General features: G+C 33.7%; 1 protein-coding gene across 3 annotated transcripts in view; it reads left to right on the forward strand.

The window, feature by feature from the left end:
• Window positions 1-14,837, forward strand: part of LOC149490022 (FERM, ARHGEF and pleckstrin domain-containing protein 2-like) — a 67,533-nt gene that overhangs the window by 13,260 nt on the left and 39,436 nt on the right. For all 3 annotated transcript variants that reach the window (XM_089714806.1, XM_089714808.1, XM_089714807.1), the window contains exons 4-5: window positions 11,349-11,453; window positions 11,937-12,159. In XM_089714806.1, coding sequence (XP_089570932.1) covers window positions 11,349-11,453; window positions 11,937-12,159 — 328 coding nt within the window. The remainder of the gene's footprint in view (window positions 1-11,348; window positions 11,454-11,936; window positions 12,160-14,837) is intronic.

The following is a 14,837-nucleotide window of genomic DNA, read 5'->3' on the forward strand; positions in this document are numbered from 1 at the left end:
GATCGCTTTAAGAAAGTATTTTTTATTTTCACAAATTGAACGTTTTGTTTGTACAGACTGTTTAATTGTTTCTTCTGGTATATCGATTAATGCAGGTGCTAATGACAACGTGTTCTAAGCGTCCGCATCGTTGTTTCAATGAGATGGCTTTCATCAGAACACCTTTGTTTAGCGCACCTTTTTTAATGCCAGTATGTCTCGCTGAACTGAAATCCATTTTATATTTTCACAGAAGCGAATTTCCGTTTTATTCGCAAGTTGCGAGCGTGATTATGCTTGGTATAAGTTAGGAATAACGTTTTTGTTTACACGGGGTTAGTTTTAATTGGTTTTTCTATTATATGGTAAAGAGTATGCACGGATCAGTCAAATGAGAACTGCAGAAGTTAAGATTTTTGTCTATTATTTACTTCTTATTATAATTTTCTATGAAACCTCTATAACATTATAATTAAGTGAATGCAAAATGTTCATAAAGCAGGATGTTAGAGTTTCAACAACAAGGAATAGCATTATTAAGGTAGAATGCACTTACAGTTTTCCTATAACCTCTTTGCAATTCCACGAAATACTTCACTCTATACTTCTATGAAGAACGAACTAAAGCCTTTCCATACATGCATATTGTTCGTTGGCCTATTTGATCTGTAGTAGATCATATATGCAGTTGCATTTAAATTTCAAAATTTTAATTTATTAGTGTTGCAATTTTCCTAATCTGTCATGATTTAGGGCAGCGTCGTTCGTGACTACAGAGCCCGATGCATATTGTATGTTAAAGATACTCATCCATAGTGCTTACATGAAATATTAAAGTATTCCTTGCTAATATTTTAAACGCGAAAGTGTGTATGTTTATTTGTTTGTTTGTCATTTTGCGTTTCGCACGCCGTAGCCATTTTATAATCGTTCCGACTTTATAATAAAAAATATGACATTTACGATAACTAATAATTTTCTATGACCTCGCGAGCGAAACCGCGGGCAGCATTAGTATATTATAAAAGGCTATACAGTATAAATTATTAATGTTACGTCATTACAAGAGGCAAGAGCTGTAATATGTCCACAGTAATGTGACAGTGTTAGTGTGGCGTGAATTAGCGTGGCTTATTCAAATGGAGGGCCAGTTATTATCTGTGCATTGCATATTAGTATTGTCTTTTTATTGTGATGCAGTAGGCTTTGTTGATGAATTGAAACTGAGTCGTAATGACTAATGAGTAGGTACTTACTGGTCAAAGTATTAGAGCCCTGTATATTATGATGATTAAAATGTTGAGTTTTATGAACCCACTTCAAAAGAGTACTTCAATTATTTTAGTTTATATATGTTCCGAATGGCCACTGGAAAACTGAAAGTAAATAAGCCATATTACCTCACAATGGATCCTTCAAATATTATTATCGTTGCGCTATAACTCTAAGCTCATACCCCAAATCAAGTTAATCCAATACAAATAAACTTTGTAGTACGCCCACATATTTACGTAATGGGGTCGGGAGACAAATAGGGGCTGCGTCTGAATTGGCCCTTATCTCTAACTGGCATACGGCCAAAATACAGTAAGTTGGAACCTACGCTGGTCAATTTTCTACACGCCTTCGATTGGCTAAATAGTTGATGAATGTTCGCCAATCGATCTTAATAAATAATTTTAGTAGTGGCTGGTTAAGATTTCGATTTTGCTTCAGTTAACGGTCAAAACACTACCTAGCTTGTTATATTGCAGCTTGTTATCAGGACACAGAAAACTTAATAGTAGCTAACGCACTCTATACAAATGTCAATTGCTAGTATAGTGTGACTGTCAAAACGATAATTTTGTGTGGAGTGTCCGGGTGTGATCAGGATACGTATGAGCCAAGTATGAGCACTAGGTGTATTCTGATTTATTGGTAGTAAAATAATGATAATGTTATAGTAAATTGTGACTACTTTTGCAAAGTGTTGTTGATGGTATAATTTTGTAAACGCTCGAGAAAATTCATCAACTTAATAGGGCTTCTTAGACTGATTACTTCCGTATCATTATTACGGTAAATGTTTCTGTCAACATCTATTAAAATTTATTTATTATTTTTTACTATTTTTAAAACTTTACGACAATATTCTGGATAAAATTTACTTTTATATTTTTTGCATCCTTTATGAATGTATTTTGTAACTCAAGTACTATCGTTACATGTGAAGTAGCCATGATCTTGCAAACGCACGCTCCGGCTCTAAAATTTATGACAACATACACCCGAGCTACATTGTTGAAACTTCCTTCACCCACCGTCAAGGAGAATGTAACAATTTCTAATGTCAAACAAATACATGTAACGGATCGAGTGTATTTAGGGTGCTTTTCCACCAATAATGTGCGAGTTTTCCACCAATAACCAATAGTATCGCTTCAAACGCTAAACGCTTCAAACTTAAATCTAAATGAAGCGATATGATTGATTGAACAAACACATTCCTCGCTACACATTTTGGAACACATTGCACTCGCACATTATTATTGGTGTAAAAGTACCTTTATTCGATAGTCGACTGCAGATGGCTCGAGCGCTGCAGTGCATCAAACAAGCTCTGTTATTTAAATAACAAACTTTGATTCGAAACTGTCTACGTCTCGAGTTCTGGTTCTAAGAAGCTCTGTAAAGCGCGATTCTATTTGTACAAACATGATTTGCGTTTATGTACTTAGTGTAAATATTCCTTACGCTATTGATTCAAATCAAAATTTAGATTAGGTTCAGCAGGGCTATTGCGTATCTCATTTGACATTTCATAGTGATGATAACTTTGCACGGTGCTCAACGATTTCTTGTCAAACCATGTTTTTCGTATTGGCTATTTTATGTTATCAACTGAAATGACGTCATGAGCACCAAATCAACTTGAAAGCCACCGTAACACATTTGACAGGTGTTTTTGTATCGATAGTTTATAAAGTGGTATTCCGTAAGCCAAGTGACCATCAAAAGGTTGATCACTATAATATTTAAAACTGTTGTGAAAGGAACTAGTATTGAGCAGTGTTTTGTAAATTCTCAGTGATCGACACTATAATCCGGATAATTTAAATATTAAAAATATATTATCAAGATATAGGAAGAATAGCACGTATATGATTTAGCGTCTTATTTCAAGTGTTTCTATACTATTTTATGTATATTATGAAAAGAATTTTTTAAGTATAAATACATAGCCATTTTATTTTTTCCAAAAGGTTATTAGTGGGATCCATATAATTTATTAAGTATGGCCCGTGCTTTTTTACTTGGATTTGCGGAAGAAGAAAGAAAGAGTATTCAAGCATTAAGAATTGAAAGGCGACGCTTACGTGATGCTAGTGATCCTGTGGTGATGAAGAGAATTTATAGCGAATTTTCGTTTGACAAAGGCTGGTTTTCAACTGGTGGTGGAGATGTTGAAATAGGAAACATTTTTCTTCATTGAATGTATTAATAGTAAGTCTAAAAATATCCATGTCTTTTGTTTTTCCTTTTTTATGTGTAATTTATTACTGATGACTTACAAATCAATAAAATTACTATTCAACATTAATAATTATCTGTATTAGGTTTAACAGACATTAATAACTCATTTATAAATACTTAGATATACCTACATAGAAAATAATACAATTATTAATGTATATCTTTTCAGTTATGTTATTCCAAATTAAACATAATGTATGTGGATGCATCATTTGGTGGTGCAGCACATGATTCCTATGTTTGGAACCATTTTCATTAAATACTAAATCTTCATTTAATTTCTGTGAGCATCATATGAAGTATGCATAGAATATAAAATATTATACCTGTTTTTAGGTGACTCAGGATATGCGCAATGGCCCTGGATGATGACACCAATATTAGGAGCAGGACGGGACACCTGAAGAATACTATACCAACCTTCATTGCCGTGTCAGGAATACTGTTGAATGGTGTTTAGTGTTATTAAAAGCACGTTGGAGTTGTTTGTTGGCCCATAGAGTACTTCATTATGATCCAGCTACTGCTGGTAAAAGTGGTAAAAGTGAATGCATGTGTTGTCCTGCACAACATTGCAAATATGCAGAATGCCGAAATACCCGAAATACAGGCTTCTGATGCTGGAAGTGAACATATGTCTCAGGATTTAGGAGAGGATGCTATAGTTGAGGTTATACAAGATCTTACCAGAGAACAATAATTAGTACAAAGACTATGGAATTCAAGAAGATGATATGTATAATGTTAAATAAATATTTATTGTGCTTAATGGCTTAAAAATGTATTAGTTTTAACTGATAATTATTTATTCTTGTATTTGTGATTAAACATATTTTCTTACTTAGATAATATTATAGCTTCTAATCGAATATGACAATATTTCTTGTATAATTTATAAATTATAATATGTTGTTAATGCTCTGATATAAATGTGATGTAGTTGTGTCAATTAGGTAATAGTTAAAACAAGGTATTAAAGTAAATAAACTTTTGATATCTAAAAAATATTTTTTATTTATTTTTAAAGAAATTTACACCATAAAGATTGTGTTAATTCAATAATTGTTATTTTTAGTTAAATCTAGACATTTATGAAAAACTTAGAATAGAGTTATAAATAATTAATAATAATAAATTACATTAATGTAAACTATAAAAAATAACAAATACTATTTAAAATCATTTTAATTTACTAATATATATATGTATATCTTCCTGTATCTTGGTAAGTGATGCAGCTAATTTTTCTATAGCAGCTGTATGCCTTTCCTCAACAGCCAATCGCTTGCTTTCAATTACTCATAGGCCCAACGAGGCACTCTCTCATCTTGGCTTACTGAAATAACAATAGCATAATAATTCACTTACATTTTCAAAATTAAATATTGTACTCAGTAGTTTCTTTGAGTAACTAGAGCAACTATTTTCGATTTCAATACATTAAAAAAATAGTCACAATTAATTAGATAAACTTGTTAATCAACTAACTATCTATAGTTTATAGAAAGGTAAAACACATTATTACAATAACAAGTAGGTATATTTAAAAATAATGGATAATTTAATGGGAATTACTTAAATAATATTTAATTCTCCTCAATTACTGTTTTCCGACAAATCTATCTAATTTAGTAGCTCTCATGAATAGTCATTTTCAAAAAGAGATTAGTTAAAGATATAGACAATATAATTGTGCTTGAAATAAATAACTTACATTTTATTAGATGTACTTTAAAATAGGTTTTTGTTAAACATTTCATATAACTATACAAAGCAATTTAAAGGATACAAATATTTAAAATTTTCAAATTTATATTTAAATCAATGTTAATATTTCTATAAAAACAAGGGTTATAAGACTTACCTCAGTTTTATTCACTTGTTATGTACTGTTTCTAACTTTCAAATACACTTGTGTACACAATACGACGACCAAAATTGTAATTGTAGACAGACCAAAATTCAAGTGTTATGAATTTAGCGCCTTTTAAGAGTAAACATTTCAAATCCCAAGTGTTCCGGTTAATATAACACGTAAGATTTAAATATGCTCACGTATTTATGGAATGTACGACCAAATGTATATATTTTTAATTTTGCTGCATAATGTCGATAAAAAATAGTGACGTTCGATGTCATCGTTGATAAGCACCGTAATACACCGTGACATGATGTCCACTTACTAAGATACGCAATACCAAATCTTTAAATTTTTAGTGGACATCAAAGTTCAGTGATCATCAAAACTATGTTGATCACTTAATGTGTCAAAATTAGCCAATAGCCCTGCAGGATTGGCAGTAAAATTTAGAATTGGAAGAGTATTCTTCTATAATATTATGTTATTACCTTTAACCATGTAAGGTCTGAAAATTGCAAAGATCGGAAATGGTAGGTATATATTTTTCTTTATTGTTCATAGTATTGGAGCCACTTTATTTTAATTGTTTGTTGGTCTTTTGCGGCCTCTAGCAATTTAATGAATGAATATAATCTACAAATGCGTAGCCTGCATACAATGCAGTGCAGCAATACATCTTCTATTGTTGTTGAAACGTTGACTTTTCCTTGTTGTTTTTGCCATGTGTTCTGCGTGGAAACTGGGACAAAGGGTCGCTCCTTTGAAGTCTTATTTTAGCCTAATTTAGTCGCTTTGGTTTTAAATATATTACATAAATCGATTGTCCAGTGATAATAAAAATACAGAGCCGTTTTGGTTACAGTTAGGCATATCATGTATGCATATCAAACTACTGTCCTATTTGATCTTGTAATTTGATATGGTGGGATATGAAAAAGCGGATTCGTTGGCTTAACAAATCATAAAAGCGTTATAACATTACGAGACCATAAAAAAGTTATGCCTCTTTTCGGTAACTCAAATATGGTACACAGCGAACGTGCTATTGTTCTACATAATATACTTAGCAAATGTGAACCAATATACATATTTGTATTTGAAACGAAACGTGCTATATCAATTTTCAGTTCGTTGAAAATGATATAAATTCAACTCTAGCTTCGAGTGTATCCCCTCGAGAACTTTGAACGTCTCGTCGGATCAATATTGAATATGCTTTTAATTTGGACGTTTGATTTGCTATCGTCCATGCAGTTTTTCATTGCCAATGCAATGGATTGCGGAATGTTTACACCGATGAATGGAAACTGGAATTAGTTTTGCTATGTAGAAGTGTTTTTGCTAATTGAAAACTATCTACCTATTTTTGTGTAATAGTGCCAAATTTTTATGAAAGAGTAGCTAGTGAGGTTCTTCTTAATTTATCTCGGCAGGAGCAAAAGTCCGAATTGTTAAGAATAAATCTTTAAGTATTTAACACGTGTGAAAAGTTTACAATTTTAATTAATTTGAAATATAACAAAGCTGCTGTATAGCAAGTAAAGTGTACTACATATTCCGTACACTTTCGGATGTGAACCAATTATGTGCTCAAATGGCACCTCGCTGGAGAAATGCTTGTAGCAAGTAAGGTGTCGATGTTTAACGCATTTTAATGTCGAGCCAACGACGTGATTTCTACGGGTTAGAAAGTTAAATGTATTAATGTTCACTCAAGTATTTGTTATATCCTATATCCATTTAGGTCTAGAGTAAAACTCATTCATATGCACGGAACGATTTGAAATTGCATATTCTATTACGAATACATATTATTAATTAGTATCAGGATTATCAATTTGTTCACCAAAGCGCGAAACGAAACGATTCGTAGTTCTATACAGATTTAATTGGAGATAAAGCATACAATTTGTGTAAGTAATTACTTAACGAGCTGATAAACGGCTGTCGGCGATCGTCAATTGTTTTGTCTCTCTAATCGATTAGCTCGTTTCCGTTCTATGATGGAATTGGCTTGGCTTGGCTTTGCTATTTGCAGTGCTAGTTCATATAACTTCGACTGATTAATATTATTTGAGGTAGTTGTAACGATGTCTAGTTTGTTGATGGGAATGTTTAGTAAGTCGGACTGATAAATTTTAAAACTGTTTTGCTCTGTGCTTTTCAGGAAATAGTTTTGTTGGATGTCTTTCACCTTCTCTTATGTTGATGAAATTTCTTCTAGAAACATTATCGCATACCTTTCTTCTAATATATTATTTTTATAATATAGAAGGCCAGTGACTGCCCCTGTAAGCACCTGTACGATATTATCTTAAATAGTGGGATAAGTAACATAATCCAACGAATTAGGATATATACCAAACCGAGCTTAATGTTCGTTACATTAATGTCTTGGCTTAGACCTTTATCTGCAATGGTCGAGTTTTTCGTTCTCTCAGGATAGGACTAAATCTGGTATTAATTTACAGAACCATCTCTTTAATAATAAGCACGAAATATAAAACTGTATTTCCTAAGGTATCGTAAATCTTTACCTTGGTCTTTGGGTAAGGAAAGGTTTAGCATATATTTTAAGAGAAGTGAGGAAATCTTTCTAATCTTTACAAATAAAGAGAAATATCACACCATAGCTACTCCATTATAGATGATAAACATAGTTCATATATACTCCATGTTTGAGTGCAGTTAGAGAAAATTGATTTTATGACGTACTCATCATGTCGATAGCGGGGCAATAAGTAGTGGACCGTACAGAGGGGAGATGGATATAAATAAAAGCGTTTGATCTGATTAGACACCCGTCTTGTGTTTAATAAAATGTCTAGTCATTTTTTTATTTTTTTAGTTAGATACGTGCTATTTAGCTGTGTGCAAAAACGGCTTCAGAAGGTCTGCTCTGTGAAGCAGATATATTTCATTTCTGTTTTGAAAAATGGTTTTTAGAGTTGGTAAATATTGTCAATTATATTTTTTCAGTCAGATTAAGAATTTTTATAGTTCTATAATTATTTAGAGTTCGATCTCACTCTACTATAGAAATCTGATTCCACCTTGGACCAGGACCTCCTATCATCTATGGACGACTGGTTTAGTTTGATTTTATATCTAATCATGATTATTTCAATGTTAAAAAGATTTCATCCCTTCGGAGTACGGATCAATTTAGAGAGGGTATGGTCACATAAATATTTGGTCACGCGCGCTTGGATAAACATTAAACATCTAGGCTCTATTCGCACAGCTACAATGTTGTTAATATTTTTACTACAGTAAGTAATGTGCTGTGTAGAGAAAAATCACTTTTAAGTACATTCATAATCCAATGCAAGGATGGATTAAACATGTTCTAAGTAATCGATTTTGTGTCGACTTAAATATTTTTGCACGTACATAGACTTTGGGAAATGTGTATTATACCGTGATTCATTTGGATTCTTCAAGTTAGAAATTTTAATCACAAATTAATTGTATCAAAAGTTAACCATCCGTAAGGTAAATTAATTTTGACCATGTACATAACATTATGATAGAGTATTGAAGGCTTTAATGTAATTATGAACTGTTAAACGCTTGGTAGTACAGAATTAGACCCTTTGTCAATAACCAAAATGTTTAGATACATAATAAGAAATAATTTGGAAAATCCAAAAGTGCACGCCTCATAATTTTTTTTTAATAAATATTTATTAATTATTATTTTTGTTTATTTAATAACAATTAAACCACATCGAATCAGACCCTGAAAAATGAAAGGGTTCTATTCCTGAGCATACTCAAGCGTAAGAGAAAAAAAAAGACTCGATTAGTAAAGTATTTCGGTCGCTATCGTGTTAACAAGAAAAAGGATCCGCACATACAGACACACGGACGTCCAAGACAGAACTTTTTTAAACTGTTTTTTAACTAGTTTAAATAACAAAAATGACATCAAAAATATCATGAACGTTAAAAATAGTGTTTTTTCTTACTATGTGTGTGTATGTATTATCTTACAAGTGCAATGTATGATACATAAAGACATTTTAAGTTTGAAAAATCAGATGTTTTGCGCGAAGTGACAGTAGTACCCACCTCAACGCTTCGCTTATGAGGCGTGCAATATACTTATTTAATAATGTTTCATTGCTCTGCAAATGTTTCAGTTAAACTTAACTAAAAATTAAATAAAATAATATATTTATACAATGCTCCAGTTTCTAAATATGACCTAGCTACTAAATAGGAATGTGGTTTGGTTACCTACAGTTCTATTTTCCGATTTCAATGCGGTCACTTCTGTCTTGCTTCAATTAAGCTTCAATTTTCCTCAATATCGTGTAATGTAGAATTCTGTAGGCAGATGTTCAGTCCCAATCCAATTAATAGAACAAACATTAGCCGTCAGAATGACTATCTTTAATGTACCATTTATTGTGAAAATAATCCATACTAATATTATAAATGCGAAAGTAACTCTGTCTGTCTGTCTGTTACTCAATCACGCCTTAACTACTGAACCAATTTGCATGAAATTTGGTATATCTATAGATATTTTCATACTCGAGAAAGGACATAGGATAGGTTTTATCCCGGAAATCCTACGGGAACGGGTTTTTCTTTGAAAACGCGGGCGAAGCCGCGGGCGGAAAGCTAGTGCACAATAAATGGTACATTAAAGATACATTCGGCTTACATTTTAAAGTACAGCAATTATTTCGTTAATATTCGTGAAACCTGATCAATCATTACCAACACTAATAGCTATCGTGTTTCTAAATACCCGCTATTTACATTTCTCATTAATCTAACTTCGCCTGGCTAAAGATGATCACAAGGTAGGCACATCGCATGTAACTAATGAAACTCGTGTCAAAGGCTTATACGAATTCCTGCAAGCTAAGTGCGGCGTGGGCGGGGCGCTCCCAAAAGGATAATTTGTTAGAGATATTGACGTGATAAAGGGACAACCTTTAGGCAGAATGGATGTGGAGACTTTAAGTAATTTTGCAATGTGTCTCGCAATGAAGAATCGCTCGGAATATTTAAATTGGAACGGTTTACAAACAATGGTGGAGACAAATAGGGAGCTTGCTGCTTGACGCGCATTGTTTGTTTTTAATGTAAGGAAATTTGAATCTAGATTTCGTTCGCTTGTTTTTTTAACGCATAAGTTGGACTGTGTTTGTTTCTTGTGATATTATCTATGCATTGTTCCGCTAAATTAAAAAGGTTAATGACTAAATCCTAACTTTTGGACAGAGAGTGCGATCGCGATGATTTAAAATATGGTCTTATAGCAAATTTTTGCCTTGTCCTCGTTATTCCATTGTGTTTCTCATTACGTTAAAAAAGAAATGTATATTCGGACCTACATGTTATAAAATATAAGTTTTTTATTATTCGCAATGACAGGCATATATAACGCTCAGACGCGTTTGAACAGACCTTGTGGGTCCCCTTTCACGGGCGTCCCTCGTGTTGCGAGTGTGATTCTCGTCTTTTCACATCTCGAGTCTCTTTGTTGATACATTTCTATACGCCCCCTGTTATCATGTGTGAATGGAAATCTATGCGGTCGACCGTTTCCATGAGGTTTTCCTGGTATAAATTTGTTTAGATAGATTAGATAGATAGATTGTAATGATTTTGGAAGACGTGATAATATCGATGCGTAGTTACCGATAAATAAGTATGTTTTTGACTATTGACAAGGGTGTTCAGATTTTACTCATTAGTTGGTATTCGATGTTAATTAATTTTATTGTAATACTAGCTATCCAGCCGTGGCTTCGCCCACTTTGTTTAAAAGTTAACAAATAATATCCTTAGAACCTTTCTCGAGAACAACTCTTTAATTTGCTGTTCTCCACTCAATACTATACAATCAGTATTAAAAAAAAATATCAAAATCCATAGACAGATAGACAGCGAAAAGCGACTTTATTTTATACTATGTAGTTCTTATAAATACATGATTCCATATGTGTGATAATTTTATTTTTTGTTACAGTCAAAAGCGCTGGGCCGCGTGCTATTCGATCAAGTGTGTAGGCAACTGCATCTTCTGGAAGCCGATTACTTTGGATTAGAATATCAAGATGCCAACGGAACTAAGGTAATTTAATGTGTTTTTCGTATTAGCCATACGTGTCATAAGTGTCATAAGTGCCATAAGTGTCATTCCATTTTAAAATACACCCATAAATGGACATAAGTTTATTTCATGCCGTTGCCAGTATAATAACGATTCACGACTGAAAAGGCCATTAGAAAAAGTTCCTTCGTCCATTATATTATTCACCGGATGCGTATCAAAGTTCTATTTATGCAACCCAAAAGTGTAGGCGTGATGAGGGTATGGTAAGGAAAATATAACCTTTTGTTAAATTATTAACTTTTTAGCGCCTCTCTGATGTATATTCTTTAGGTTGGCACAAATTTTCGGTAAGAATTCTTTGAGCAACTCCAAAGTGTTTTGAAATTTTCTTTAATTCAAGTAAGATATCTTTATCGTCTTTATTTTGCAATTTAAAAGACATAATAATATTACAATTCTACTTCTATTCGTGTGTATCCTTATCCACGCTGTTTGTCCCAGTATTGGCTGGACGTCGAGAAGCCGATGTGCCGGCAGGTCGGTCTCTCAATGCTGGAGCCGACCCTGCGGTTCTGCGTCAAGTTCTACACACCGGACCCGGCGCGGCTCGAGGAGGAGTTCACCAGATATCTGTTCTGCTTGCAAGTGAAGAGGGACCTTGCGTACGGCTGCATACAGTGTAACGAGAACACAGCAGCGTTGATGGCCAGCTATATAGTGCAGGGTGAGTGTTAGTTGGTACTAGGATTGGGGAGAAGTTCACTAGATATCTGTTTTGCTTGCAAGTGAAGTGGGCAAAAATGTTAATATCATTCCAATTTTGTAGAAGGAATTATGAATTAGATGCCTTTATGACCCTTGATCTCAACTTGTTATTAGTCACATGTAAAACTGATGTAAGCTGATCGTCCAAAAATAATTTATTGAAAAATAAATTAACATAAGCATTTAAATTTATTATTACTATTGAACAGTAGCTCTGTGACGATCTTTTCTAAATATTATTGGTGTTGTAAGAACTCTCACGGAAAATACCCACATACATAACATTATGTATGTACTTCGGATGTTCTTATAATATTCAATCTATATGAATCATCACTTATTACTCAGTTACCGCGATTGTAACGATGTCTGATGACAGTTTTCCCCGACCTTCCGCTGTTGATAGTGATGCGTCATCACATTGTGTTTTTGTATGCAATGTAAATAAATAACTAAATTATGTACCGCTAATGATCCTTCCGCTAATGATTGTCTCCTAGCTATGGATGGGTACTGGGTAAAAAGCACGTCTGAAATGCTCTACAAATTTATATGCCTTTTAGTTTTTGTCCAATTATATTATGTTTATCTAAAGTATGTTTTTAAATCCGTATGATGAATAAGTACGATTAATATTTTTATAGAGAAGAGAAGAAGCAAGAAACATAAAAACTTCTATTAAAATATGCAACTCAAAGATTAAAAAATATAGTTTTAAAAATTTAAACCTTGAAAGAAAATCCCATCGCGGAGATGAATGAAAGTAAATATTTTTTCATTTCTTTGATGAAAATTCAACACTGGCTAATTATATAAGAGACTGTAGTATTTATGAACGTTTCAAATGAAACTTCGCTTGAAGGTCGCAGGCGTTCTCGGCGAACATTCTTCATCAGATATTTAGGGCTCTAACAGAAACTAAAGAGTTTTTAGGTCGTGTGTTTTAAGTGGCCTGAAAGGTGCTAAATTTAATATAAACATCTGGGAATAATCGATGAGAGCGTTTCGGTGAACGGGTTCGCTCCAAGTCAAGTTTTAGGGACGTAGTCGCGCCACAGGCGATGACAATTTTTCGGATAGGTAAGTCGTTTTATAAAATTTAAATCTGTCTTCGATTGATACGTATAATCCAAAAAGTCTTTATAGTTTATTTTGTTACGTTTGGGAGTATAGTAGGATAGTTTGTAGTAGGATCATTTATAAATAAATGAATTGAAAATTTGATTTCTACTTAGATATCGATTAGATACGGACATTGGACAATCTGTTTAATAAGCTTTTATTACGCTACGAGTAATAAATGATGTTAGTGAACTTAGCAGATCATTTTTAGCAGATCAAAAAAAAAATGTGAGTTCTTATCGCGTGCAGTTGAGTTCTACAGTTCCTGATACTTTTTAGAAATAGTTCTGGCGTTTTTACCTTAACAAACGACATTTGAAAAAACCCGACCTGGACCCAGCTTAACGTGATGCTAAGACGTAATGCTACGACGTGATGCTACGACGTGATGCTACGACGTGATGCTACGGCGTGATGCTACGCTGTGATGCTACGGCGTGATACTACGGCGTAATGCTACGGCATGTGTTACGGCGTGATGCTACGCTGTGATGCTACGGCGTGATGCTACGGCGTGATGCTACGGTGTGATGCTACGGTGTGATGCTACGGCATGATGCTACGGCATGATGCTACGGCGTGATGCTACGGCATGATGCTACGGCGTGATGCTACGGCGTGATGCTACGGCGTGATGCTACGGCATGATGCTACGGCGTAATGCTACGGCGTGATGCTACGTCATGATGCTACGGCATGATGCTACGGCATGAAGCTACGGCATGATGCTACGGCATGATACTACGGCGTGATGCTACGGCATGATGCTACGGCATGATGCTACGGCATGATGCTACGGCATGGTGCTACGGCGTGATGAAATATGACATAAATAAATTTTCTAGTGTTTCATTTTACGCGAGTATTTCTAAAAAGTATCAGGAACTGTAGAACTCAACTGCACGCAATAAGAACTCACATTTTTTTTTGATCTGCTAAAAATGATCTGCTACGGGAAGTTGGCAGATTATTTTTTCAAATGTCGTTTTTTAAGGTAAAAACGCCAGAACTATTTCTAAAAAGTATCAGGAACTGTAGAACTCAACTGCACGCGATAAGAACTCACATTTTTTTTGATCTGCTAAAAATTATCTACTACGGGAAGTTGGCAGATCATTTTTTCAAATGTCGTTTTTTAAGGTAAAAACGCCAGAACTATTTCTAAAAAGTATCAGGAACTGTAGAACTCAACTGCACGCGATAAGAACTCACATTTTTTTTTTGATCTGCTAAGTTCACTAACATTAATAAATGAAAGTATGTATTACGGATTATCCTAATTTTCATAAAATAGATTAACAAAATGAATGATCTAATCACTATATTGTGTTAATAAATCCGGATTAACAAACAAAAAGTGGGCAATTACCACAATAAACAACTGAGTAACACCCCGAAGTTTGACCGCAAGTAGTTTGTTTGAGCTGGGTTAGCCAATAAAACGCTGACTCGATGGAGTCTGGGTGAAGGCTGTAAACGATATGAGTATCATTTTATTATTATAGAGCAAATTTA

This window comes from Colias philodice, chromosome 3 (assembly GCF_061535455.1).
Source record: "Colias philodice isolate Cphi_HAF_F1 chromosome 3, ilColPhil1 Martin Lab GWU primary, whole genome shotgun sequence".
In the NCBI taxonomy this organism is placed as follows: domain Eukaryota; kingdom Metazoa; phylum Arthropoda; class Insecta; order Lepidoptera; family Pieridae; genus Colias; species Colias philodice.